The 25,299-nt window shown below is 36.3% G+C and overlaps 1 protein-coding gene across 2 annotated transcripts in view; it reads right to left on the bottom strand.

Annotated features, from left to right (window-relative positions):
- SMCHD1 (structural maintenance of chromosomes flexible hinge domain containing 1) overlaps positions 1–25,299 on the bottom strand; it is a 69,946-nt gene that overhangs the window by 37,712 nt on the left and 6,935 nt on the right. Inside the window, exons 2-19 of one of the 2 annotated variants that reach the window (XM_009102356.4) lie at positions 21,308–21,383; positions 20,702–20,863; positions 18,025–18,107; positions 17,789–17,919; positions 16,177–16,291; positions 15,906–16,025; positions 12,879–13,045; positions 10,751–10,844; positions 10,288–10,498; positions 9,294–9,411; positions 9,023–9,206; positions 8,304–8,501; positions 8,107–8,220; positions 7,548–7,654; positions 7,180–7,262; positions 6,914–7,027; positions 4,535–4,612; positions 4,340–4,459 (exon numbers count right to left, since the gene is read on the bottom strand). In XM_009102356.4, the coding sequence (XP_009100604.2) occupies positions 4,340–4,459; positions 4,535–4,612; positions 6,914–7,027; positions 7,180–7,262; positions 7,548–7,654; positions 8,107–8,220; positions 8,304–8,501; positions 9,023–9,206; positions 9,294–9,411; positions 10,288–10,498; positions 10,751–10,844; positions 12,879–13,045; positions 15,906–16,025; positions 16,177–16,291; positions 17,789–17,919; positions 18,025–18,107; positions 20,702–20,863; positions 21,308–21,383 (2,275 nt within the window). Of the gene's footprint in view, positions 1–4,339; positions 4,460–4,534; positions 4,613–6,913; positions 7,028–7,179; positions 7,263–7,547; positions 7,655–8,106; positions 8,221–8,303; positions 8,502–9,022; positions 9,207–9,293; positions 9,412–10,287; positions 10,499–10,750; positions 10,845–12,878; positions 13,046–15,905; positions 16,026–16,176; positions 16,292–17,788; positions 17,920–18,024; positions 18,108–20,701; positions 20,864–21,307; positions 21,384–25,299 lie in introns of those variants that run through there. The other variant, XM_050970808.1, reaches the window with a different exon arrangement.

Raw genomic sequence — 25,299 nt, forward strand, 5'->3', positions numbered from 1 at the left:
TAGACTGACTTAGGAAGCTCAGTTTTAACCAGCATTTGTGGTGATTTTTTAGCTTATCAAGAACAACTACAAACGCTCAGTGACAACCTTCTGTTAGAGAAACAGAATCATTTGTTTCTTGGCCAAAAATGCTTTTTCAGTTTAGACTGTTCTTTTCTGGATTTTTAGAATCTACATCATAAATGGTAACACAAATGTTAACACTTTGGAGTAACAAGTGTGAAGCTTTATAGGTACCTCTGAAAAAACACAAAACACAATTGTAAAAATAAAGACTTGAAATATCTACCTTTAAAAACTGACAATGTTAAAAATGTTGAATTATTTTCTAAATAAATAAAAAAGCAGCAACAGATAGCTAAAGTTGATTTTGGTATATCCCACATGTTAAAAGTACCATACTATTAGCTAAATTGTTTTTTCAAATTTTTATTCCTTTCCATTGAGATTTGTTCATTTCAGTTGTTATAGCTGAAGGAATTTTTAACTGAATGCTGCCATACTGGGGGAAGCCACACTACTATTGGAGAATCATAAGATTCTATTTTCACTTTGATAAAGAGATAAAAGGAGGGAAGGTTCATTTTTGTTCAGAGAACAAGTCTTTTTTCTCTTCTTTACTTCTAAGTTCACAGAAATATCTTGAGCCTTCCATGGCATGTTTTCAGACATATGTTTAGATAACTACTCTTTTCAAGTAATGCCAAACATTTTTTTCCTTTACTGTCATACAAGAATACCTCTTTCTACTCTGCCAATATGTAGAAACTCTTAGAAGAATATACTACATAAAAAGCACTATTTTCTGCCTCAAGAATTTGCATTCAAAGCCTCTCTTTTGTGGAAGAAATAGAAAACATTGATTTTTTTTTTTCCCTTTTGATCTTCTGAAAACAGATGTTAGCTGTACCTCCCAAAATTGTGACAAAAATAACCAGTTTAATATTAAATGCAAAGAAATTAGCTTTTTTTCTTTCCCTATTCCTGTCCCTGTTGTAGATAAAGTTCACAGAATGGCTGAGGTCAGAAGGGTTTTCTGTAGGTCATCCAGTGCCCCTGCCTCAAATGGGACCACCTAGAGTCAGTTGCCCAGGAACATCTTTAGACAACTTTTGATATCGTCAAGAAAGGAAACTCCACAACTTCTTGGGCAACTTGCGCCAGCGCTGCGTCACCTTTATAGTGAAAAACCTGTTTCCTGATGTTTGGAGAGAACCTCCTGTGTTTCAGTGAGTGCCCATTAGACTCTGGTCCTGTCACTGAGCACCGCTGGAAAAAGCCTGGCTCTACCTTCTTTACACTCCCTTCAGTTATTTCTACACACTGGTAAGACCCCAATGAGTCATCTCCAGGCAAAGCAGTCACTGCTCCCAGAGACTTTTCAGGTAAGAGATCATGGAATCATAAAATGGTTTGAGTTGGAAAGGACCTTAAACATCACCCAGTTCCACCCCCCCGCCCCTTGCTGTGGACAGGAACACCTTCCACTAGACAAGGTTGCTCAGACTGCCATACTACCTGGCCTTGGACACCACCAAGGATGGGGCTACCACAACTTCTCTGGAAAAACTGTTTCACTGCCTCAGCACCATCCAGCCCCTTCATCATCTTCAGGGGCCTGTGCTAGACTCCCTAATGTATATCCATGTCTCTGTGTTGTAATGTAATAACCAGTTCTGGGCACAGGAACCCAGCTAGCCTCACCAATTCTGAGTGGAGAGAAAGGATCATCTCCCTTTATCTGCTTCTAATGCAGCCCAAGAGGTTGTTGCTGCTTGTTCCTATGAGGGCACATTGCTGATCTGTGTCCACTTGGACACCAGGACTTCCAGGTCCTTTCCTGCTGCTTTCCAGATACCGTGGCAGGTAGGGGGTTGTTCTTCTGCAGGTGCAGGACTTGGCGCTTCATGCCAAATTTCCTAAAGCTCTAGACAGCCAATTTCTGCAGCCATTGAGGTCACTCTGGATGGTGGCAAATTCTCAGGTGTATCAGCCACTCTTCCCAGTTTTATCAGGAAGACTTGCTAAAGGTACGTTCTGTCTTCTTATCCAGATTATTAATGAAGACATTGAGCAGGATCAAACCCTGTACTGACCCCTGGGGTAACCCCTACTTGCTGCCCACCAACTAGACAGATCACCACTCTCTGGGCTCGCTGTTCATTAACTCACCTCACTCTGCTCACCCACTCCAAACTTCATCAGCCTCTCTGTAAAGATCTCATGGGAACTTAATGATGAGAACCCAGCTGAAGTCTAGGTTGACAACACCTACTAAGCTAGTCCTTTCATCATAGAAGGTGAATCCACGCTAACTACTCCTGGCGATCTTCTTGTCCTTCACATACCTGGAAACGGTTTTCAGGATTAGTTGCTCCATCACCTTCCCACAAACTGAGATGAAGTTGACTGGCCTGTAGCTCTGTGTGTCCTCCTTCCGACTTCTCTAGATGGGAGTGATGCTTCCCTCAAAACATCAGGTGGTTCTCTCAATTGCCATGATTATTCAATTAGTGTGAGTGGCCTCATAAGGGTATCAGCCAGCTCTCTCTGGCTCATGAGTGCATCCCATCATGGCCCTAGGTATCACCAGTTTGCTTAGGTATTCCCTGATCTGATCATCTTCTACCAACGGTGTATCTTCCTTTCCCCAAACCTTCCACCAGTCTTTGGGGTCTGGGATTCCTGAGGTCTGTCATATTAGTAAATACGAAGGCAGATGATTTCATGATCTCAGCCTTTTCCACATCCTGTGTTCCCTGCCTCATTCAACAGTAGGCCCATGCTTATTTCAGCCATCCTTTGTCACCTATTTATTTAAAGAAGTCTATCTTCCTGACTTTGATATTACTTGCTAGTGATTCCATTTTCAATTCCATCTAGACTTTGGCTTTTCTAACCCCATCCCTGCATGCTTGGATAGTGTCTATATTCCTCCCTGGTTACTTGGTCCCATTTCCACCTTCTGTATACTTCTTTGTGTTGAGTTTTGCCAGCAGCTCCTTGTTCATACATACAAGCCTCCAGGAATTTTTGTCTGACTTTCTATTCATCGTGACGAACCAGCCTTAAGCTTTAAAGTGACTGTGAATACTAATAAACTTGCTTAGGCCTCCAGTCTGTCCAGGGCCACTTTCCATAGAACTCTAACAGGCAGATCTTTGAAGAGGCCAGTCTTCTCCTGAAGCTCAGGTTGTGAACTTCTTTTTGCTCTTCTTCTTCCTGCCTTTCTGGATTCCTATGCCCTTGAGAACTACCTCCAAAAAGACTCTGTCAACCACTCACCTAACAGACCAAATTCTGCCCTCTGGAAGACCAAGGTGACAGTTCTGCTAACTTTTCTCCTTACTTCAGGAACATTGAACACTGTAAACATTCACTTTGTGATCAACATGCTCAAGACAGTCTCCAATCACCCACCAGTCCTTCTCTCTTCACAAAGAGAAAGTCACAAGGGAGATGGGGCTCCCTCACCAGTTGTGTCAGCTCAGCAAGTTCTCTTCAACACACTCTAGAAACCTCCTAGACCATTTTCTCTCTGCTGTGTTGTATTTCCAGCACACATCTGGTAAAGAGGAAGTCCCCCACGAGAACAAGGACTAGTGATTGTGACACCTCTCTCAGCTGTTTATGTATTTAATCTGCCTCTGTGTCCCAGCTGGGTGGTAAGGAACAGACAAATACCCCAGCATCTGTCTTTCTGGCCTTCCCTGTTCTCTTAGCCACAAACACTCAACAATAATTGTCACCATCATCAAGCTCCAGAAAGTCTTAACACTCCCAGGCTACCTCACCACCTCTCCTTTCACTCCAACCCTTTCTGAAATGAGTATGCTAGTAAGCATTACAGTAAAGAGACATATCCATTACAACCAAAAGAGAATTTAGTTTTGCATAGGATTCTTCCTTAATTAATTAAAGACTTCAATCTCAATATGTTTATTTTAAATGTATAACCTGTTTTTTAATGCACTTCTGTGGCTTATGCATGAAAGTTGGCCTAACAAATACTGGCTTTATGAAAGAATATTTATGTCAATGGCATGAGGAAAAAGGAGGATTCTAATGAAACCTAAGTTTGTTTTTTTAAGCACATTTGGGCAAGCTCACATCAAGGAGCTTTATTTTTTATGTAAAACTGCCTGCCACAGAGCTAACCCATTACACATGAGATCAAAACCTACTAAAACCCACAATTTTTTTCCTGGAAATTCTTCAAATTTGACATGCAAATGCTACTTTTCAGTGCAGAAAACCACGCCTCAACTAAGACATGACAAATTTTGATATACCATTAATAGAAACAGTAAAAGTAGGAAAAAAATATGGGAATTCTTACCTACAATAGTAAACTTAAATACTTTAGATGGCAGAGGCCTTCCCGCATAAGTGTCTGCATTACTTTCATTCAACACTACTTGCAGTTTCAAGGAGTAGTTACCAAGTTTCTGAAGATTTTCTAAACAGATATAAAAGTACAATTAGAAAGAAAACAAATTATAAATAAACTGAAGATATTGAATATGCAACTTACCCATTTTTTTAAACCAGTATGGCCACTTGCCTCCATGCTGACTGATATGGGAAATTATTTCTTTATTCTCAGTAGGTGCTGCAAAGCAAACACTTAGCTCATGTATTTAAATTTTACACCATAATTCTTAACTTTTTCAAGCATTGGTATCACTTATTATTACTATCACCTCTGGATCTATCACCTCTGGATCTAACTATCAATTCAGCTTTACAACTAAACACAATGATCACAGCTAAACAAATGAGTTCCCTGTCTAATCCCATTTTAATTAAAACCTGCTAGCCTCAGGCACACTGCACTGAAAAGTAAAAGGTTTGTCAAGTTGAATTTTGTTAGCTCTTTGGTTGTACCTTCCCTGTAAGTATGAGCACTCTGCACTCCATGCTGGCAATGGATCAAACTGACAAATAACTGCAGCAAAATTGCTTAAATGGGAGCAATGATAAAAATGTGGAGTTGACAGAAAATAAAACTGAAAGAAAAAAAATTCCTGTTTGGCTCCAAATTGTTTTGTCTGTCTTTATAAACCTCTGCAGAATTAAGATATACACAAAAATATAACACACTGAAATTCTGAGGCAGTTTTAGTGACTGGTTCTATAACCTAAGATAAATACAGAAGTAAGATTTATTGTTGGAAGTGTCAAGAGGTATTAATACTTTTTATCTTCCCCCAAAACACACTTCAGAATACAGAATGTGACTGCAATAAGACTACACAGAACAAAAATAAATGAAGTAGAAATACCAATTGTTTAATAGCTAAGCAAAACTGTTTCAAGACCCTGTCCTTGCACCAAATGGCATACATAAGATAAAGTAAGAGCTGTCAATGAGACTTTATCATTCTCTTACCCTAATTCAAACTCTAATTTTGAATTGAAGCTTGTATAATGAGACTCCCCAGTAACAAAGCAGCTTTCTCATAGCTCAGGATCTCTTGGTAGCCCATAGTACAGTTCACCAAGTATTCCACTCTTCAAAAGAGAAGGGAAACTTTTTGTACATGATATTTGCTCTTGGCCTTTGTAGGGTGTATCTATATTTCTCTCATTTATACAATTAAGGGTTTGAGTTTTGCTAGGTGTGCTATGCCCAAGTCATCACTTATAGGACTTTTTCATTGTTCTGGTGAAGAAAGAGGATTACACTACTGATTCTTCAGGTGAGTAGAGAAAAAAGCTACCACAGGAAGCCACAGAAACAGTTAAAAGTACAAATTTCCATCAATAAATGGGTCAGAGGACATGAAAGGTCTGAAGGCAGACTTTTCAGTGATCCTAGGAATGAACCTGATGAAACAGAACAATAGAAACACCAGGTCTCTCTCAAGCCCATACTTCTGGACATCAGGATGCCATATCTTATCAAGCTTACAGAACACTGGTTTGTCACACATGCTGATAGGAGACAATTTGATAATCTAGATTAAATGTACAGATTTTGTTCAATTCCAACCTCTTTATGCCCCAGCACACTATGCTGGACAATGGTCATGCACAGCAGCCAGCTCTCATAAACAAGTGCCATTAAAATACCATGTGCAGCCTCAAGACATGTACACTAAACCGTAGCTTAGATACTTCCATTTGGTTTCCTTGACATGTATCACTACAATAACCTCAGTGCTCAGAAAGCTATTTTTATAAATTCTAACAAATCCTAACAGATAAAGGAATTGGATTTTCCTATGGTGTATGGAAAGAAAGAAGATTTTAGGTTTCTACAAGTTTCAAATACATTTGACATGGCAGAATCGGAGTTTTCAGAAAATTCAGTGTTCTAATTCTGTGTTCAAAACAAAACAAAACAAAACAAAACTTGAGTGATTTCAGCTGCCTTGGACAGAACACAATTCTTAACAATGCAATGTGAGAACATCAAGTGAAGCATCCACAAAATGGAAACTACAAACCAGTAAATCAAAAAAAACCCTTCATTTTTTAAAAATTCTGAAGTAAGTTTATGTCAGATACTAAACAAGTCTGATCCCCACTTTTATGTACCTCCTGTAAATTGCTATGCTAACTACAGAAACATTATCCATTTTACCCAGGGTAGTAGAACACGCTGGAATTGATAGGCCCTCCTTACTTGTGACAGAAGATGTAATCAAAATACAGCATTAAGACATAATTCATTACTCCTGAATCAAATGCACGAGTAATGCATGATATTGAGGCAGTTGACATTTTATGAAAAGTGGCTTTGAAATGCTACATGCTCTGAGGGAGTATTGTCTAACTACTACATCCATTTACCAAATTCTAATATGTATTTTAAACATATACATATATTAATACAATGAAATATCTTATTATCCATTATACACTTTAAAAATAATAAAGATACAATTAAATATAATGAAATACTCACAATGCAAAATAACTTTGAGCTCAACAAGAAGTTTCTTTGAACCTCCGTGGCTTGTACCTGGAAGTTTTTGCATTGCTTCTCCTTTTTTATTTAAAATTTCTATTCTTAATGCTCCTGAATTTAAAATGAAAAATGACAGACTTTTAAAATATGTTGTGGATTAAAAGTGATCAGAGATTTCTGTATGCTTCTCTTTTTAACAAGGGTGCACAATATATTTTTAAATTGGCATTTAATGCTTTAGTATTTGGAAGAAAAAAATATACCTATTGGTGTACCAGCAAATCGTGTTTCATTTGGTAACAACTCATCTCCTTCAGGCCATGTTACTGATAATTTGTCAGGAAGTCTAATAAAAAAAAAAATAAAAAAAAGGTGAGCATTTTTTCAGTAAGTTAAAAAAAAGAGCAATTTACCTTCAGTTAAATACACATGAAACTATTTTTATGGTAGGGAAAGAAAAACCAAATCCCAACCTATTTCTTTTTGGTTTATATATATTTTTTTTGTTTCTACTGAAACAGCTGACTGCTTTCCCATTTGGGAATAAAACTGAACTTTGTTTGATTCCTGATTAAGTACAAAAGCTATAATTAGGAACTCCACAATTATGTAATTGTCACTTAGTGCTTACCTTGCCATTTCATCCTCTATGTATTTTTTAACGACTTTGTCAGACACTGTTCTGTCAAGTTTTGAGATTGGAATTATTTTTGTTTCAGCATACAGTGCCTGTGGTTCCTGAAATAAGAATTCAGTGTATGAAGTCAGTGCATTCAGTTATAAATGGCCAGACTTTATAATATGTCAGATGAGAAAGACCTCCCAATACAGGGACTAAACAAGTCAACACAGATATAATGCAATATGCTAAAAATATTACCTGGTGAATCTACAAGACATGTTTTAAAATTTGCTGAATCACAAATGGAAGCACAACATACTAGTGATGCTAACTGTCATACTTTATTTCATACACAAATCTTAATAAACTAGACTGTTCATAATGAATAATAATTTTAATATATCACATGAAAGCTGAAGCTGAGTATTTCTAGACCGCTGATGGTAAAAAATGATGTTAAAGGTATTTACTGTTATATAAAGTAATTTAATCAGGTCAGACAAGGGATTATGTTTAAAGATTTAATATCCACACTAGCTGTGTGAATCCTTTCTGTATTTCTTCTTACCAAAGCAATTTGAACCTCTCCACCAGTGGCAAATATATCCCCATCATGGTCCCCATACAAATAAAATTTCTCAATGCTTCCATAAAATATTGGATGAGTCTTAGTAGTTTTCACCTATAAGCAGAAGACACCAATTAATTCATTACTCCTGCATCAAATGCACAGTATGTGCCTTTTATAGGCTTTAACTAACTTACCAGCTGTCCAGTTTTGTATGTTTTTCCATCCCACTCTATTGCAGCATACATTGTCCAAGGGCTCTGCATTCTTTTGGATAATACATCAGTACGTACAGTTATTCCTTTAAAGACTGTGAATTTTATCTGTTTGTCATATTTTTCATGACAGTCTTTGAGCCACAGAGCAAATTCCCTGTCAATTTTCATTCGCTGCTCCTATAGAGAGATTAAAAAATAAGTACACATTAACAAAGTATTATAAAATTTGAATCTGACCACCTCAGAAGCCTGAACAATTGTAAGAGTACCAGAGATACTGTACTCAAACCAAAAGACAAAATGACATACAGAAAAGCAAAGGAACAAACAGAAAAGAAAAAGAAAGAAACACAGAAACAGAAATAAAGACACAAAGAAAAAAAAGGATTCTTCAGTTTGAAAACTTCAAAAAATTCTAGGAAAGCTACACTTCAAGTCAAAAAAAAGTGCTTCCCCCAGCGGCCATATTCCTTTAGGAAAAATGTCTTTCCAAAAAAATGTCATATAACAACTAAATAAAGTAATTGTTCAAGAAAATAAAAGGAAAAATACTGAGTCTTAATTTTTCAAATTAAAAGATTAGCTTTACTACTCACTAAACAATAGAGACATGAACAAATAACCAGAAAGCAAAGGTTTCTGTATTAAATGCACTGAACTTCACCAAGAAGAAACACTTAACAGAACGCAGTAATTACCTGTCCATTGAAGATTCTTGTGAACAGAGTATTCTTATCCTTTAGCTTCAGCTCCAGGTCCATGAAAGTGAGTTTGTTTGTGCTGACCTGGAACTTATCATTGGTAAACAATGCACCAGAAATTCTGTTGTAGCATTCAATTGGTGCCAATCCTCTCTTCTTTGGAGGAGCACACCAGTCAAAACTTAAAAGGAGAAAGTCATTACAATTCTTTTTCATACAGAGAGGTTTACGTTATAGAAAGACACTGTACAAACACATCACCACTTACTCTTCCACAGTTGTGTATGGTATTAATCTTCCATTCCAAAAACATTCAAAAATAGGCCTTTTTCCTCTGGCCCCTTTTTCTACTAAAAAACAGTCATCGTCATCATCATCATTTAATCCTTGATTAAAAAAAAGAAAGATAGTGTCCTTGAATATATTTCCTTAAAAAATTAATATAGTATCAAAATCCATAGCAATTTTAGTGAGAAGTACTATTGTTATTACATTCAGCACAGTAGTAATGCACATTATATCAAGCTCATTACATACAATATTACATTTTTTTCCTGTTTTAGAAATACCAAGCAGAAAAACTAAGGAAGGTAAAGAAAAATTCTAAATGGAAGTTAAATATTGACAAATTTGAAACTTTAAAATTTGAGTGTTACTTTTTCATTTGTTTCAACTGATGTTCTTCTACTATCAGGAAATTTTGTCCGAATTAACTCAAGATTTGTTTTGTCAAAAAAAAAAAAAAGGCACAAAGGATTTTAAAACCCCTAGCATTTGAAAACTCACAACTGAGTAAAACAAATTTTAAACTAAAGACTTCAGATCTGAACACCGATTGGCGTGACCACACCATCCCAAAAAAAACCTCACTTCCTCTCAAACCACGGCAAGATCATATATTGTCCTTTGCAGTATTTCGATACTAGAATCTCTTGAATCAACTGCTCATATTTTATTACTTTGTTGGAGCAAAGATGCAGTCAAGAAAGTGCAAAGTTTCAACTGGAGTACATTCCATAAGAGTTTATAATTTGGAATCAGATGGTGTTATGCCAAAGATCAAGTTTACAGAAATGAGTTACCACAACAGCCAATTCACGAGATCTGTTCATCCAAAAGAATGCAAACTCTTCTGTCACAACCTAATTCTGGTAATATTTGCACTTCAACTTAAAGTTGTTCTGGTTTTTATTTCATTAAAATACTTAGAGTTGTAGGACTGTCTATGATAGGACTGACAAGCAGCAAAACATTTCACTTACTTGATGGAAAACATGGATCATCAGGGTATGTTTCTTTATCATAAAGGAAGGGATGGTATCGGATGATGCCTTCAACTATACCTTCTTCTTCAACATGTGCCTTGAATTCAAAACTATCTGCTGCAGTGTTTATATACAATGTCTGCATGTCATCTTTGATCTCCCTCAGATTGACAATCTTTGGTACTTTTCCCTTTTCAAACATTGAAATCTGGAAAAAAGGAAAACAAGTTGATTTTCCTTAGAGCAAAAGACTTACAGTAATAAGCATTTTGACAATAGACTATTAGCAAAGGAGTTAGTTCCTACACTGCAATGCTAAACAGAATTACTTCAAAAAATTAAACTACATACACATCTTAAATGTTGTATTTTAAAATGCACAATTACAGAGAAACAGGCACAATATAAAATAAGTTGCCATCAAAGAGGACTTTTAACTAACATGTATAAAATCTCTTACCTGAATATCAATGTTGTTGAAAGGGCTTATCTCTTTTGTTACAGCATTAGCTTCATTTCCTTTTGGTCCATGGATATAATAGTGATAGATATGTCTGAAATACATTTCAGAAAAAAAACCAAATCAGCAAGTGAAATTTAAAAATTGCACATTATAATTTTTAAAAAAATTCTAAATAAGTTTGTATTTTTATTAAAATATGACTGGTTTGTTGCACTGTTATAAATCAACTCTTTGACAACGTAGATCTGGTACAAAAGATATACTAAAGGGAGTGACTCCTCATTCCTCTTATCTCTGTCATACACAATCACACTAGGACCAATTTTTGGGTAAAATAATTGGAAACAAATTTGAAAAAAATGAGTAAGTGGAAAAAAAATACCACAGTTACATGGCTACAGATCCTTTTCATCAAAGGGTAAACTAAAAAAACTACTGTAAATTGTTCTGCACTCTGGAAATCAGAAAGAACTAGAGCCACAAATCTTTCCACACTTAGTCTCTGATACCAGTTTTACATCAATCATCTAATAATAATAGAAATATGTAACAAACAATCACTACCTTTACAGTATTTACACAAATTTGAATACAGGTAGGAGTCATGGATGTGATCTGCATAATGGAAATAATTTTTCAGTTGTAAACATTGCTTTCTAATTGGCATTTTTCCTCATTTAAGAAATTTCAAAAAAATCCACGTGGCCAAATAGATTAAATAATTTCATAGAGATATGCAGTTTGAGAAAATTGAGGAACTTAATGCCATTTACTTCAACTTTTCAGCAAGCTAGCTAATTCTTCCAACTTCAAAGACTGAATCCTTAAACCTCTGGGGGATGGTCTGGGAAAAAATAAGATTGTACTAGTCAAGGGGACTGAATGCATGACTAAAGTCAAATGCACCTGCAAGTTTACAGCTGCTTTGCCTTTGACCTCCACTGGGGTTCCCCAAATGTTCCCCTAAGAGAAATCTTGGTTTCCAGAAAAAATCTCCTCCTGGTCTCATTGCTCAGGATTTTACAATATGTCCAAATTGCTTAGTATTTTGTGTGCATTTCTTCCAGACTTCAAAAGGCAGTTTCCTGGCCTTAAGACATTGTTGTTTTAGGGGTTCATCTCCACTTCAAGGCATTCAAAATAATGAGGGCTGTGCTGCAGCGCATGAAAGCGGAATAAAACTGGTATCATGCATGTGTGCAAAGGCATGACAGAAGGGAACGGGGAGGTGTTCGAGGGGAAAAGGGCCACTACAGCTGAAACAGTGACACAGGACTGTGTAGCACTGGAAAGCTAAATGAGTGGTTTTACTGTAACAGCTACAGGGCATATATCTGAATAACTGCACTTGGGTTCCATCTCAGAGGCAGCTCTTTCACTTCAAGAAACAGCTGGAAAGAATCAACACACACTTAAGTGTGAGTGTTCACTTGATTAGCACCTGGAAGCTAATGAGGGATCTAAATTATCCTCTGCCGGTAGATGTACCCTATATTTTCATGAGGTTAAAAATTGTTTCAGGAACAAGTCTTTATGTGCAACACTGAATGATATTTCACATAGTAAGATATTACCTAATTTTTATATTAATCCTCTTTTTATGTACATCTATTATTACCAGATTATAGGCATCACAAAAATAAAATCATAGTTTGAAAACAAAGTTCTCTAGTTTGCCAGATTTCAAAATTGGTCAACAACTTTGTATTTCAGTTTACATTCACAGATGCATCCATCATCACAACAGGTAAGCCCAAACCTAAAACTGTAAATACAAAACTAGTTACCAAGGTTAGGAGCACAGCTGTGAGGAAAGTAACTGATGCAGTTATTAGTAATTAGATAAACAACTTCTTACATTAGTAATACACCATTAAATTAATAGGCTACTAAAAATTACAGTGGATAATTATGTATCAATCATCAAGTCATATCTTTGGTTGGGGCTGCCCCATTCAGTTGTGTTCGTTTCTGTAAAGCTGGTTAGATAGGGAAGCTAATTGTAGTATCAACAGCCTTAAAAAGAGTAAGGCCAATGTCAAAGTACAAAAAGGAAGCAGTTAATAATTATTTGACTTTTTTAGTAGCCCATTTTTAAATCAAATCTTTTAAATCAGCAACTTACGCCAGCTGCCTTGTCCAAAGATGAAAGTAGTTTTTCAAGTACTGCATGTGATCTGGTTGTACACCTGTAATGACAACTGCTGTGAAACTCTCTTTATCCCTTTCTTCTAATATTAGATTATGAAGAAATCTTTCATCATCACTTGTGATGTGAGTAGAATCAGATGGCTACAAAAAGAGTAAAATAATAAAAGCAGGGATGTAAACTGAATTTCTGAACTCCCATCAACTTGAAAGGGATTAAAAAAAACCAGAAAAGTAATACAGAACACATGATGCGAAGTATCACAAAGGATTAAAGTTTAAAATAAAGGTTTCCAAATTAAAGTCAACAAGCTGAGAATGTGACATCACTAATCCAGTTCATTTTCGACTCACTTTCATCACAGCACTTAAAGTGTGCCGTCTAAAAATGCATTTAATCATGCTGAATGTAGCACACTGCGATATCCATGTCCTCATCCATCAAGTGGAAGCAATAAGTGTGCAAGACATTAAGTCCTCTTTAAGAAAACAAAGCCAAAAAAAGTTATTGGCTTTTAAAGGGCTAGGCTACTTTCTAAAGCAGAAACTCAAGCAGAAGAAACACTTTTGTTATAAAAGAAAAAAAGGTGAATCCTCAATTCCAGATGAAATGTCAAGCAGTCGAACAGAAAGAGAGATTCCGCATTCCAGAAACTACTGATGATTGTCTTTTCCTGAATGGATACACTTCGCTCTTTTGACAGTTTTCTAAAGCGCAGAGAAACACAGTGGTTGACATAATACTTCACACTGGACCAGTGAGTAATCTCTTACATTTGGTACATCCAGAAAAAAACCCCTATTTTTAAAACAAATATTAAGTATTTCTAGTGAATGCAAACAATCGCTACAACTGAGAATACATGTTGTAGTAAATGCAGCTACATGCCTTATTTTGCAGGAAAGCAGACAAACCCCACATCACTAAGGCATGGAAGGAGACATGTCTTACCTAACCATAGTTAGGTGAAATAGTTAAGGGTATTCTATCAAGACTTACTTTCCCCAGGGAATCAAAGAGCTCTCCTTAGCTAAGAGGATAATTAAATCAATTTTGAGACTTTTTCATCAAAGAAGACTGCATCTCTTTCTCCTGCCCACAGTATAGCCTGGACTATTCTATGCTAGTGATGGGATTGGCAATAATAAAGAAAAGCCAGAGCTGCTTGGTCCTCATCTCCATGTGATCTAACAAACCTAGAAGCTGCACACTGATGCTGAACAAGTGCCACTTTGTACAGCATGGAAGAAATTTACAGATTGAAAGAGCCTCCAAAATATCACTCCCAAATTATCTGGCTGCCTTCTCACTACAGATGACAAACTACCATGGCACCTTCCCCTACATTCCTATCATCTATCTCAACTAGAAAATTGCTATTTACTTCTTTGCAATATTCAGTGATGCCTATTACCCATCAAGGAAAGATGACCAGCAGGGATACCATTAATACCACTTCTCTTCAGTGTTATGGCCTTGTTCTAAAGTCCTTTCTGTTTCATATTAGTAACATCTTGATTTCTTTGCAAAAGTAACTTCCTTCACCAACTGAATGGCTCAAAGGCTCAATTATTCTTCTCACACTAGTAATCCATTTAAAATTTCTACTTCTGCCACAGTATTCTCTTGCTGATGTATGTGCAGTGCAGATCATTTTTCAAGTCATTAGCGAGATGAATTCACACATTTTATTTCACACCAATATAATGAACTGGCCTAGGTATTTATTTCAATGATTTGCAAAAAAAAAAAAATCCTAAACCTGAGTTTTAGGAATCTTTTAGGGGAACCTCTATTATCTTCACACTTCACTTGTATTACTTTTCACATCTCCTCCCTCTTAGATAGTTACAAGTTATCTTTTAACTCTAAATAAAACTTTACTTAAATTTTTAACAGTGTCAATTTAACTAATTTAATCAATTTAACTTTCATTTTATATTATTACTAAAACTTTTCAAACAGTTGATTGCAACAGCTTCTTGAACTCTAGTAATACCTATGCATCTCATTCTGCTACTTTCTTACAACTTATGCCTGCCAGTTTGTCTTCTACTTTATATAATCCAATCTTCCTCTTTAATATCAAGCAGGGAGGGGAAGCATTTGTACCCTTTACAATAAAGCAGATTTTGTCAGCTTTTATTTTCAGTTTCTATTTTTTGAGTCTGATATTGCAGAGAGAATGAAAACAAAACTGGCAATTCATTTTTGCTGCAACTAACTGACCTTATGATAAAAACCTTATTTACCTACTGTTCCTTTCTCATCCATATGAAACACCAAGAACACTGATATAACCCACCAGATATGGGCTCAAGGTCTGACTACCTTGTCATACACACCACCCATTTTTCCTCCCATCTGTACCCTTAGCTACATCTTTGCCTCTCCCTCCTTGCCCAAAAATGTCCAAAAAACAGTTCTTTTCAGTCTTCCTCCTTATCTTACAGCTTTTTTACTTTGACTCTTTGTCTTCATGAAAAGCATCAGGACTGTTGAGTTTAATTTTCAGCTAAACAGTTGATTTATTTCACAATATTTATGAATATTTCTAAAGCCAATGGGTTTTGCTGGTCTGGCTGGACTTTTCTCCCATATGGAGGTTAGTCTTACGTATTTCTAAACAAGTACAATTTGGTTTCCTAATTTATTCCTTACTGCTTCAGAGAAAATTCATTTATGTTTCATACACAACTAAAAAATTTGTGGTGCTTAGAAAAGTATTTTTAAGCATTTTTCTTAACCTGACATGTAAAACTATAATGCATTTCTGTCATTTAACCTAAACTGAAAAGAGGAAAAAGCATCACATAAAATAAGGTATAAATTGTCTTTAGTATCTCACAGTTCTTGGTTACTTCCTTACACACTACAAGGTGCAAATGATTCAATAAGATGAAGATATCCCCAGATAAGTATTACAGGAATATTACACAGTTAAATCACATTAACCTGGGAAAGGCTTTCAACTACAAATATGAGAATCTTAAGGCTATTTACCTTTCTGTTTCGAATGAATCCAGTATATATTGCTTCTTTGTTTTTCTCCTTCTTTTCAAAATCCTCCTTAGAAAGGACAAGTTCATGAACATCCTGAGATGCTGCAGGTTTGCTTATCATCTGATTTTATTAAAGAAACAACATTTAAAAACAGAGTAAGACTTAATTTTAACATAATAAAATACTTTAATGCTGTGATTAAAAGTTAGGAAGTAACAATCTGATTGTGTGCCAAAGTTCTAAAATAAAATAAAGTCAGACATTGACTTACTCTGGCAGACTGTCCCACGAAGAACACAGCTTGCTTGCCTCCAACTCCAAAATATGAGATATCACTATTTAAACTACGAGGCACTGGCAAAGGGCGTACATATCCTGAGTGATCACTGAGAATAAGAGTGTCCTTAATAAATTTTTTCAAGACAAAAGTAATTCAAAAATCCAAAGATACTTCTGATCTAAAGCTTCAATTAAATTCTTCTTCCTCTCATTTTGTTAAAAAATCCTTTACTTTATACCTTTTAAAACTGCAAGATTAAAACATATGTGCCTGAAATTCTTGATGTACTCTTTTTAAAAGGATGATGACAGAGTATCTTCCTAAGTAATCATATAGAATATTTCTGCCCCTTCTCGCAAACCAAATCTTAATAAATGAAAATGGCTTAAAAAACAAGCCTGATCTTTCTGACAGCATCCTTTCATAAAAATACTTTTAAGTCAAAGTGGGAAATGATGGGAGAGATAACATATGCCATCAGTATTGAAATTCCATGTCTTTTAAGTCACCTTGAACAGTCTTATCTAGTTTAGGAAAGCATTTATTATTAAATCACAGCTGTCCCAAATGAAAATAAGGTGTAGATGGTATCCTACTATAATTTAGACCTCTGTTTCCATTAAGTGGTAGTAATCCACAGTTTAAATCTGCATTTTAGGAATACTACACATTTCTGTTACTAAACTTGCCTACAGCAATTTCAAAAAGCAGTGAATTTCTTTACAAATGACTCAATCACTTTTTATGCACTTACCTCCAGATGCTTAAAAGACATTAACTTCCTATTTGGAGATGTTTTCAATTCCCCCAGCTATATTATCACTTCCCACAGCCCTATTACTTTTTACACTACCTGCTCATATGACAAATTAGTTGACTGAGATTGTAATTATCACCTTCACATTTGCAATCTTAGGCTTAAGGTATTTAAAATGTGACTGAAGCTCAAAAACTGTACATAACTGATTTTGTGGAATTTCATACACTAGGATTAAATCTGGCTGTGCAGGTAGAACATCTCTTGAGAACAGACTTAAAACCATAAAGTTAATTCATATAAGTAGCAAAACCCACCAGAGAACCTCCACTTTCTTCTTTCAATGCAAAACATTTATTTAGTATAGCCTGCATCAAAAAATAGACATCTCCACATGTAATTTATTATACATTATACAGAATCAAAATTTAAATTAAAAAAAAAGCAAATTTGGACTAAAACCATGTATCTGTTACTGCAGTAGCTTAACAGATATTGGATGTATCATTTAATGCACTACTGAAAAGTTTTCAGGTAAGAGATGAACATGGTACAAAAGTCCCCTGCAGGACATAGCATGGCCAGAATTGTATGCAGGCAAGCAAAAGACAGTTTAGAAAAGGTCTTAGGAACAAAAAAGCATTCAGTGTGTCACAATAATAGAAGAGCAGTTTTGTGTCATAAAGCTTCTCTATTGCCTACTTAGAAAAAGTATGGGTCCATTAATGTAATCATAAGATGACAGGGTTTAGCTAAGTGTTGGTATACAGCTATGCCTTAAAAGCATATTTCATGGACCTTTGCAGAGCTTGCTAACTGTTGTAGAAGTATTTAGAACTTGCTAACCTTTCAAAGTCACCTTGTCTTGTAAACTTTGACAATCTATATACAGCCCAGTTGTTAAGCTGTTTAGATGTCATTCCACTTCCATTATCAATCACAGCAACAGCTGGTTTTCCTTGGGAATCATCAAACAACTGTGTGGGGAAAGACAAACAAACAGCACAAATCAACAAGGAGCAACAGGAAAAAAAAGGATAATGCAAACTACATCTGAAAACATTGAAGTATTTTTATCTTACCAATTTTATCTCTATACTTCGAATGCCAGTATTTTGAGAGGTAGCTGAGAGAGAATTGTCAATCAATTCAGCAAGGGCAAATGCTAAAGAAATTGACAAAAATAATCCTATTAATGCTCAGAAAAGAGACACTCACTTACAGTAGTTTCTTTCAACAATTAGGAAAACACAGTACCTAAACAGAGACAAGACCTAAGCCCTGTGAGAACAATCAAAATCAAATAACATCTTGTTTAAAAAATAAAATAGCTTTTCTACATGTACTTTATGATTTGTTTCATCATTGAATTTCTCATCACTCTTAATGGTAAGCTATTAGAAAGAACAATGATAAATTAACTGTCTCCTAACCAAAAGACAGATTTGTCCCTTTCACAATTAGAAACTAATTTTTATGATTCATATGTGAGTCAAAAGTACATAAAAAATGGACTTTGACTTGTTAAAGTATTGACAGAAGAATGAATTAACTGAAGAAACCGGAATTGAAATTTTGTGAAACATCTAAAACTACAATGTTAATTGTTTTAATAAAAAACAAAGAAAATTGTAGAAATGGTTGAAGGATTTCAGTGAACGGTAAATACAACCAAATTTCTATAAGATCCATGGCAATACACTGCAGAAATAGGCAAATTTCTTGCACAAATTTGTTGTTTCTAACCATTAATGCTTGGAGCACTTACCTAATTAAAGTAAAAGTACCTAAGTTTACTGGAAAATTGCATTTAATCTGAAAAAAATACATCAAATTCAGATTAACTCGATCTGACTGACCAGCTTTAGTGAATAGACATTTCCATCCAGTCTCTCTAAAAAGGAAACCTTATTTCCTACAATTTGCAGAGTTCTTCAGAATGCTACAGTGCGATTTACACTGGCCACACACTTCAGACGTGCAAAAGAAAACCCTTGAGTATTAGTGCAACACAGCAACACTGAAGCACGTGGTATTTTCCCTCAAACTTTTATTGAAGTACCAAAACAGTTCTGCACTTTTTGCAACTTTCTCCATTACAAACAGAGTAGCTGAGCATCAGTCATGTGATCCATATTTACTATTTCATAGCAAAGAGCAATGGTCCTTCATCAACATTCAGAATTGGTTAGGCATTAGTTTAGTACTTCAGTCTTTTCCATGCCAGCTGCCCCTTGACCTCCTCACCTAGCATTTCATTTATTTAAGGTGCAACTTTTTTTGTCATCCTTTTCAAATGTATCTGTAAAACCCTTATTATCCCTCCTCACATCCCTTCCCAAATTTGCTCCAGATGTACCTTAGCGTTCCTGATCTCATCCGCACATTCCCAGGCAATACCCCTATATTATTCTCTAGCTTGCTTGCTAGTTATTTTTTCTGTATTATTCTCTAGCTTGCTATTATTCTCTAACTTGCTTCCACCACCTGTGCAATTCTGTCTTGTGTTTTAGTTTGACCAGGAGGTTTTTACTCAGCCATGCTATTCTCCTGCCTCTCCGATCTCTTCCACATAGAAATCAATAGTGCTTGTGCTCTTAAATGTAATTTAAGTAACTGCAAGCACTCTTCTACTCCTTTATCCCCAAGGGTGTTTCCTGGTGTCCGATGCACCACACCCTTTAACAAGTGAAAGGTTTTTTCCTAAGGTTTAGAGTCCTTACAATATTTTACGCTTGCCTATTTAATCGAATTCCACCAGGGTGTGGTCGCTATAGACCAGCCCAGCTTGGCCTTTCCAATCAGTTTCTCCGTGTTGGAAAGCAACAGGTCCACTACTGGCTGCTGGCAGGAGTAAAGCGCAGATATCCACAGAGTGCTTGCTCTGAGTGGCCTCACACAGCAATTCCTGTGCACAGGGATAGATGTACCACTGACTCAACAGTACCACCAAACCCAAACCAAAACAGTGCCTTTGCCGGGGCACAGGACAAATGATGTGCACAAAGAGGAAAGGGGAAAGACTGGTCCTTAAAAATAATAGCTGCTATTTATAAGCATTTTTTATATTGTTTTAAAACAACAGGTATCACGCTTGATTCTTGATAATTGTTTTGCATTTTTTTCTGTGCAATTCTGAACCTGCTGTACCTATGAAGTACAGAGTACTTAGAAGGTAATCACAGCCACAGACAGAATTTTCAGAGAAGCCATAAACAGTAAGTAATTTATTCAATAAAACAAAATACAAAATGCTGGTTACACATTTCATGCACCACTTAGACAAAAAACTAATTAAAGCAGCATCTTTTTAAAGAAATACTTGCTCTTGTTGGTAAGTTAAGCTCTGTAGCACCCCAGATGGGAGGGCACACAACATTCTATAGTAGCTCACACAAAAACCGTTCATGAAATTCAAACATAAAGTCTACAGTTTAATACAGGAGACAAAAATCTGATAACACAAATGCTGACCTGTCTGAATGACATGCACAAGATTATTCAGGCTAAAGTTATTTTACTTCTAAAATACTCAAACCTCTTGAACAAATATTTGAGAAGGTATCTCTATAAATCTGGATTCTCAGGTGGCTACTTTTAATAACTTTTAAAAGAAAAAATTTATATAAAGAACACAGGTACTTTTTCTCTTACAGTTAAGACTATTTTTTAGCAGCTATAATTTTAAGTTGAATTGCTCATAACCACATTATATTCACATAAACATCATTTACACAAGATTACTTTTGCAGTACTTACGCAAAGGATTTTGGCCCTCGCTGGCATAGTACTCGTACATGCCACTTTTGACAAGTGTGTCATAGTGGGGCAGAAAGTCAATTCGCTCCTTGGTTGCCAAAAGCAACATTTGATCAACTGACTGTAGCAGATATAAAGTAACTCCATCATGAACAAGCTCACCTGCAGTGAAGATGAAACAAAGTAGGTTGAAGAGCACCACATCAGGCAACTTCAGCTTTTAAAACAAGTATGGGCTTAGCCACTGGTAATCTGAGCACTGTCCTAGGCGTTGCCCATTCAGCATTTAACAACAACGTTTAAATTAGTATCTTTTCACATTTCCAAACTTTAGAATGTAAGTTTTCTCAGGTGACAGCTATGTATATATAATTTTTCCTATCATTTACAGACTTTGTGACAGAAAATACTTATTATAACTGTCATCATACGAACTCATCAAAAACATGTTTGTGAAAGTAATTTTTAAACAATTTTTGGCAAAATAACACAGGATTTGTACTTTCAATTAATTATTGTGTGTCACAGAGCACAAACAGTTACCATGTGACCTTTATGATCAATATAAGAAATAACTGTAATTATTTTGCCATCTAAGATACTTACTGAAGTTATCTTCTGTAATTTCCTTCCTATTTGTTGTGGTGATAACAAAGGTTTCATCAGAAGGTATGCCAAATGCCTATAAAAATTGAAGGGTATTTAGTTATGATAACTAAGTAGTCAAAAAAACTATTCAGATGCATTAAAACAAAAAAAGGCACAGTCTAGTTATTTTGTCACAAGCTACTGATGAGCAATCACGTAATCTCTTAGTACACAGCTGAACTTAGGATTGCTTGTTTTCTCAATTTAGTCAAATCTGTCTGTACTAGGGTGGCTTGCTCTTTTACCTGCATAAAATAAAAATACGCTTAGTGAGCAACAGGAATTTTAAGGAGGAAGAACTGTCTTATAGATAACACCCCTGAGGGCAGAGGAACAAGACTGTGAAACTACAACAACAATAGTTATGATCCAGAGGGTGTCCCATATTTGACTGCACTCCTGAGACACCAAACCAACCTAATATTTCTTAATGTTGGATATTAAAGTCTTTGTTCTTCAATTATATCATACATCTAAAAAATAATAAAGATTTCTTTCAGAAAAATTCTTTACTGTTAAAACACTGGTTTATTTTTCTGAACCTACTCAATCTTTGCCACTTTGATGCCTTGTTTTGAATGTGTTTACGGTAGCTTTAGACTTTTTATCCTGCTTTCTACATGCATTTAAATGCTTCTATTTTACTTTCATTTTGCACCCTGATGTCTAACACTAATCTCTTTCCCAAAATAATAAAATAAATATCTGTACCTTCTCCTGCCTTTCCAGTCTATGAAACTCAAGTAGAAGTCAATCCTGGTCTCACCACACTCCATCAACCCAGTCAGTCTTGCGGTGACAATTCAGACAGGTACTTTAAGCACTTTTAGCCAGATTCTTCCCTGAAGGAAGCTTGAACATTCTCTGCAGCAGCTTGCCCTCATCATTTCCCGTATCTCTCTTTCCATCCCTATTACTCAGATTCATGAAAATATTTTTAAACACTACTTATGGTTTCATTAAGAGCCTACTTTCCATATTTCAGTTACTTTCTCCCTGTGACCACATTAAAGTTACAGGTATTATCCATCGGCAAAATTAGAAATAATGTTAAACTTCTCCTAGTACTTGACATAATATTTGTTTCACTTGGGGCAAGTGAAACAAATGCAGATGACACAGAGACTGATACTCAGACTTAAGAACCAGGAGTAATACTTTGCAGCTCTTCTGAATTCAGATCACTTCCATTTTACCTCTCACATTACACAAATTTCCACACAGCAAATCTGTACAGGAAAAACTAGACAACTGCTGAGAGCAAGAAAAGTAAGCATTAAAATGGATTTTAGAAAGCTGACATCCAACTGTGTCATTTGAGGTCAGTGGTTAATATAGAGTAAGTGTAGAGTTCTACATTTGAAAGCACAGACAAGCATCTTTCCCTCCAGCTAAAACTACAGCTTCCTTGTTTTCTCAATCTCCTAAAGGTTCTTCTGCTCTCACACCCTTATGAAGAGTGCAGTATTTACTTTAAGGCAGCAAGAAGTTAGGATCAGCTAGTGCAGGTACAAGGCAGCAGCCGGCTAAGGAAGCAGGGGCAGCCTCATCCTTCTGGTTCTCTCCCCCATTGCACGGGAGAGCCTCAACTAAACCAACCCCAACAGCCTGGCAGGCTATGCTTTAATTTCCTGGGTGAACCCAGCACTTCAGTGTCCACTGGCAGCAGGTAATTTTCCACTTCATAAGTAGGTACACAGACCAAGTTTGGCAGTCTGGACTGCAGATTACTGTTTTTTCTGGTCCATGTCACAGTTTGACAGGCTATATCCTTTGCAAACTTTGGGGATTACTCAGTTTGAATGCTTCACTTTATATAAGACTTACTTGTTTCACTTCCTCCCTCCCTCTCTCCTACATTCTTGGTTATCCTAGTCCCTGTCTTTTCCCACTATGCCAGGTAGCAGTGAAGCAGCTGCACACCTGTGCCAGTATTAATTTCCAGAACGAGAAGCTGTTGGTCATTCCTGAATTGAAGTGAACATACTGGGCAATTTACTTGTACAGTTGGTGATTTTCATTCGGTTCTGACAATGTTTGGTCAAGCGTATAATTTCTCAGTAAGATCTGCGCATGTAAGAGATATCAAGGTATCTTCTGTTAGTGAGAAGTTCAGGTTTCAGTGCCATGTCTTTTTCAGCCCAGCATGGTGCCCTTTTCCAAATAAGTACTGAAGATGCACACAACTCAATTTGATACGATTCATGAGACAACTCAGAAACACATTCATATGACAAATCTGTGAGTTATTCTATGATAATCCAGACACACAAGCATAATGAAGCTTTCACTGTCACCAAAATCTTCCAGAGTACAATCACTATGCTCAGAAATGCCTCTGCACATTCAACGTGGCAGCATGTTTGGAGGTTAATGTGTTCAAACAACTAAGTGAAAACTTTTATCTTTTTGTATACAAAAGAAGGGAAAAAGCAGACACAAACTCCAAATAAACCCACAAGCTAGAAAAGGCAGACATATGAAAAGGGAAGGATCCCTAAACTGGTGGTTACGTACTATTGCTACACGCAAATGCAAGAGTTAAAATGGTACAAATATGAACTGTAATGTGCATAGAGAAGAGAAAAATTATACCAAAAGCTTGAAAAGTATAAATTATGTGAACAAACCAAAATTTTAATATTCTGGGAAAACAACCATAGCTGTTGACTGAAAACCAAATTAGTTGCTAAAACACACTTGGAAGCATGCTGAGCGTACGTTGCTAGGCTTTGATGTCAGAGAGCTGCAGGGGTGACCAGTGTAAGAAGAGGCAATCAATTGCCCTGAGACAGCAATAGCCAGTTCCAGATAGCTCTCAAATCTAAATATATAACTCACTCTTCTCCCAAATTCCCGCCAGAAGGGCACATGGTGCTTCCGCTCTAACGTATCAAGGAACAAATAGAAGAGACCAAAGAGAAGCAAAAGAGGAAATGCATCAAAAGACAATGCCAGGGACAGACCCATTGAAAGGATGTTCTCCACACCAGAGCAGGGAGGGTCCCAAAGGTGCTGGGGCCCATGCAGGACCCACATCAGGGCACAGAATTTCATCTCTCTGTCCTCCTACTCCCATGGAGCTGAGACCTTTGGCAATTCATCATAGCAGGAAAACAGAGCAGCAGAATAAAGTCCTGTACATGCTCTGATGTCTCACACCACCTGTTGCCTAACCAAAGGAATTGGGATCAACCATGAGATGTGCATTGGGAGAACAAGGATAAAATAGACTAGGAATGGGAAAAGAATCGTGTATGGAAGAAGATGAGTTTGGAAAAGGGCACCATGGAAGATGAGTTTGGAAAAGGGGAAAGAAATGCATCACTTGTCTAAGTGACCAATTTCCCCACAATCAATCATCAGAAGTTTGTGTTAACGGGCAATAAGTTAAATTAAGAAAAACAAAACCCCTGAGTTTAGTCTACTTTGCACATAGCAGGGTATCAGTCCTTAAACCCATGGAATGATACAGAAGCAAAAAAGCTGCCTGTACAAACAAGAAAAGTGATCCTCCTTGTAACTGCAGGATCAGTCTGGAGCACCACCTATGTTTCATGATAAATAAAGTTAATAGCTCTCAATCTGCTGGTAGATGTTTATGACATGAGATGTATATAATGCTAAAGGAGTTTGAGATAACGTCATGTGTCCAAGAAGCTTTCAGCAGAGCACTTTACAGGTATGACACATGAAAGTGTGAATGAACTGTGGTATCTTTAACCTTTAAATCTGAATCAAGAAGCAAGGTCCAGTTTATGTACCAGCTTCAGTCACAGGTTTTCTTTACAAACCAAAAAAACCCTGACAAACCTGAAAACAAAAACACATCATCTCAAATCATAGATAACTCCTCAGCAGCTTACACTTCAAACAGGTCTCTGTTTCTTTTCTCTTTCACATACAAACACAAAAGCTCAAAAGTTTTACTGCTACTTGATCTACACACA

The sequence above is a fragment of the Serinus canaria genome, chromosome 2 (assembly GCF_022539315.1).
Source record: "Serinus canaria isolate serCan28SL12 chromosome 2, serCan2020, whole genome shotgun sequence".
Classification (NCBI taxonomy): domain Eukaryota; kingdom Metazoa; phylum Chordata; class Aves; order Passeriformes; family Fringillidae; genus Serinus; species Serinus canaria.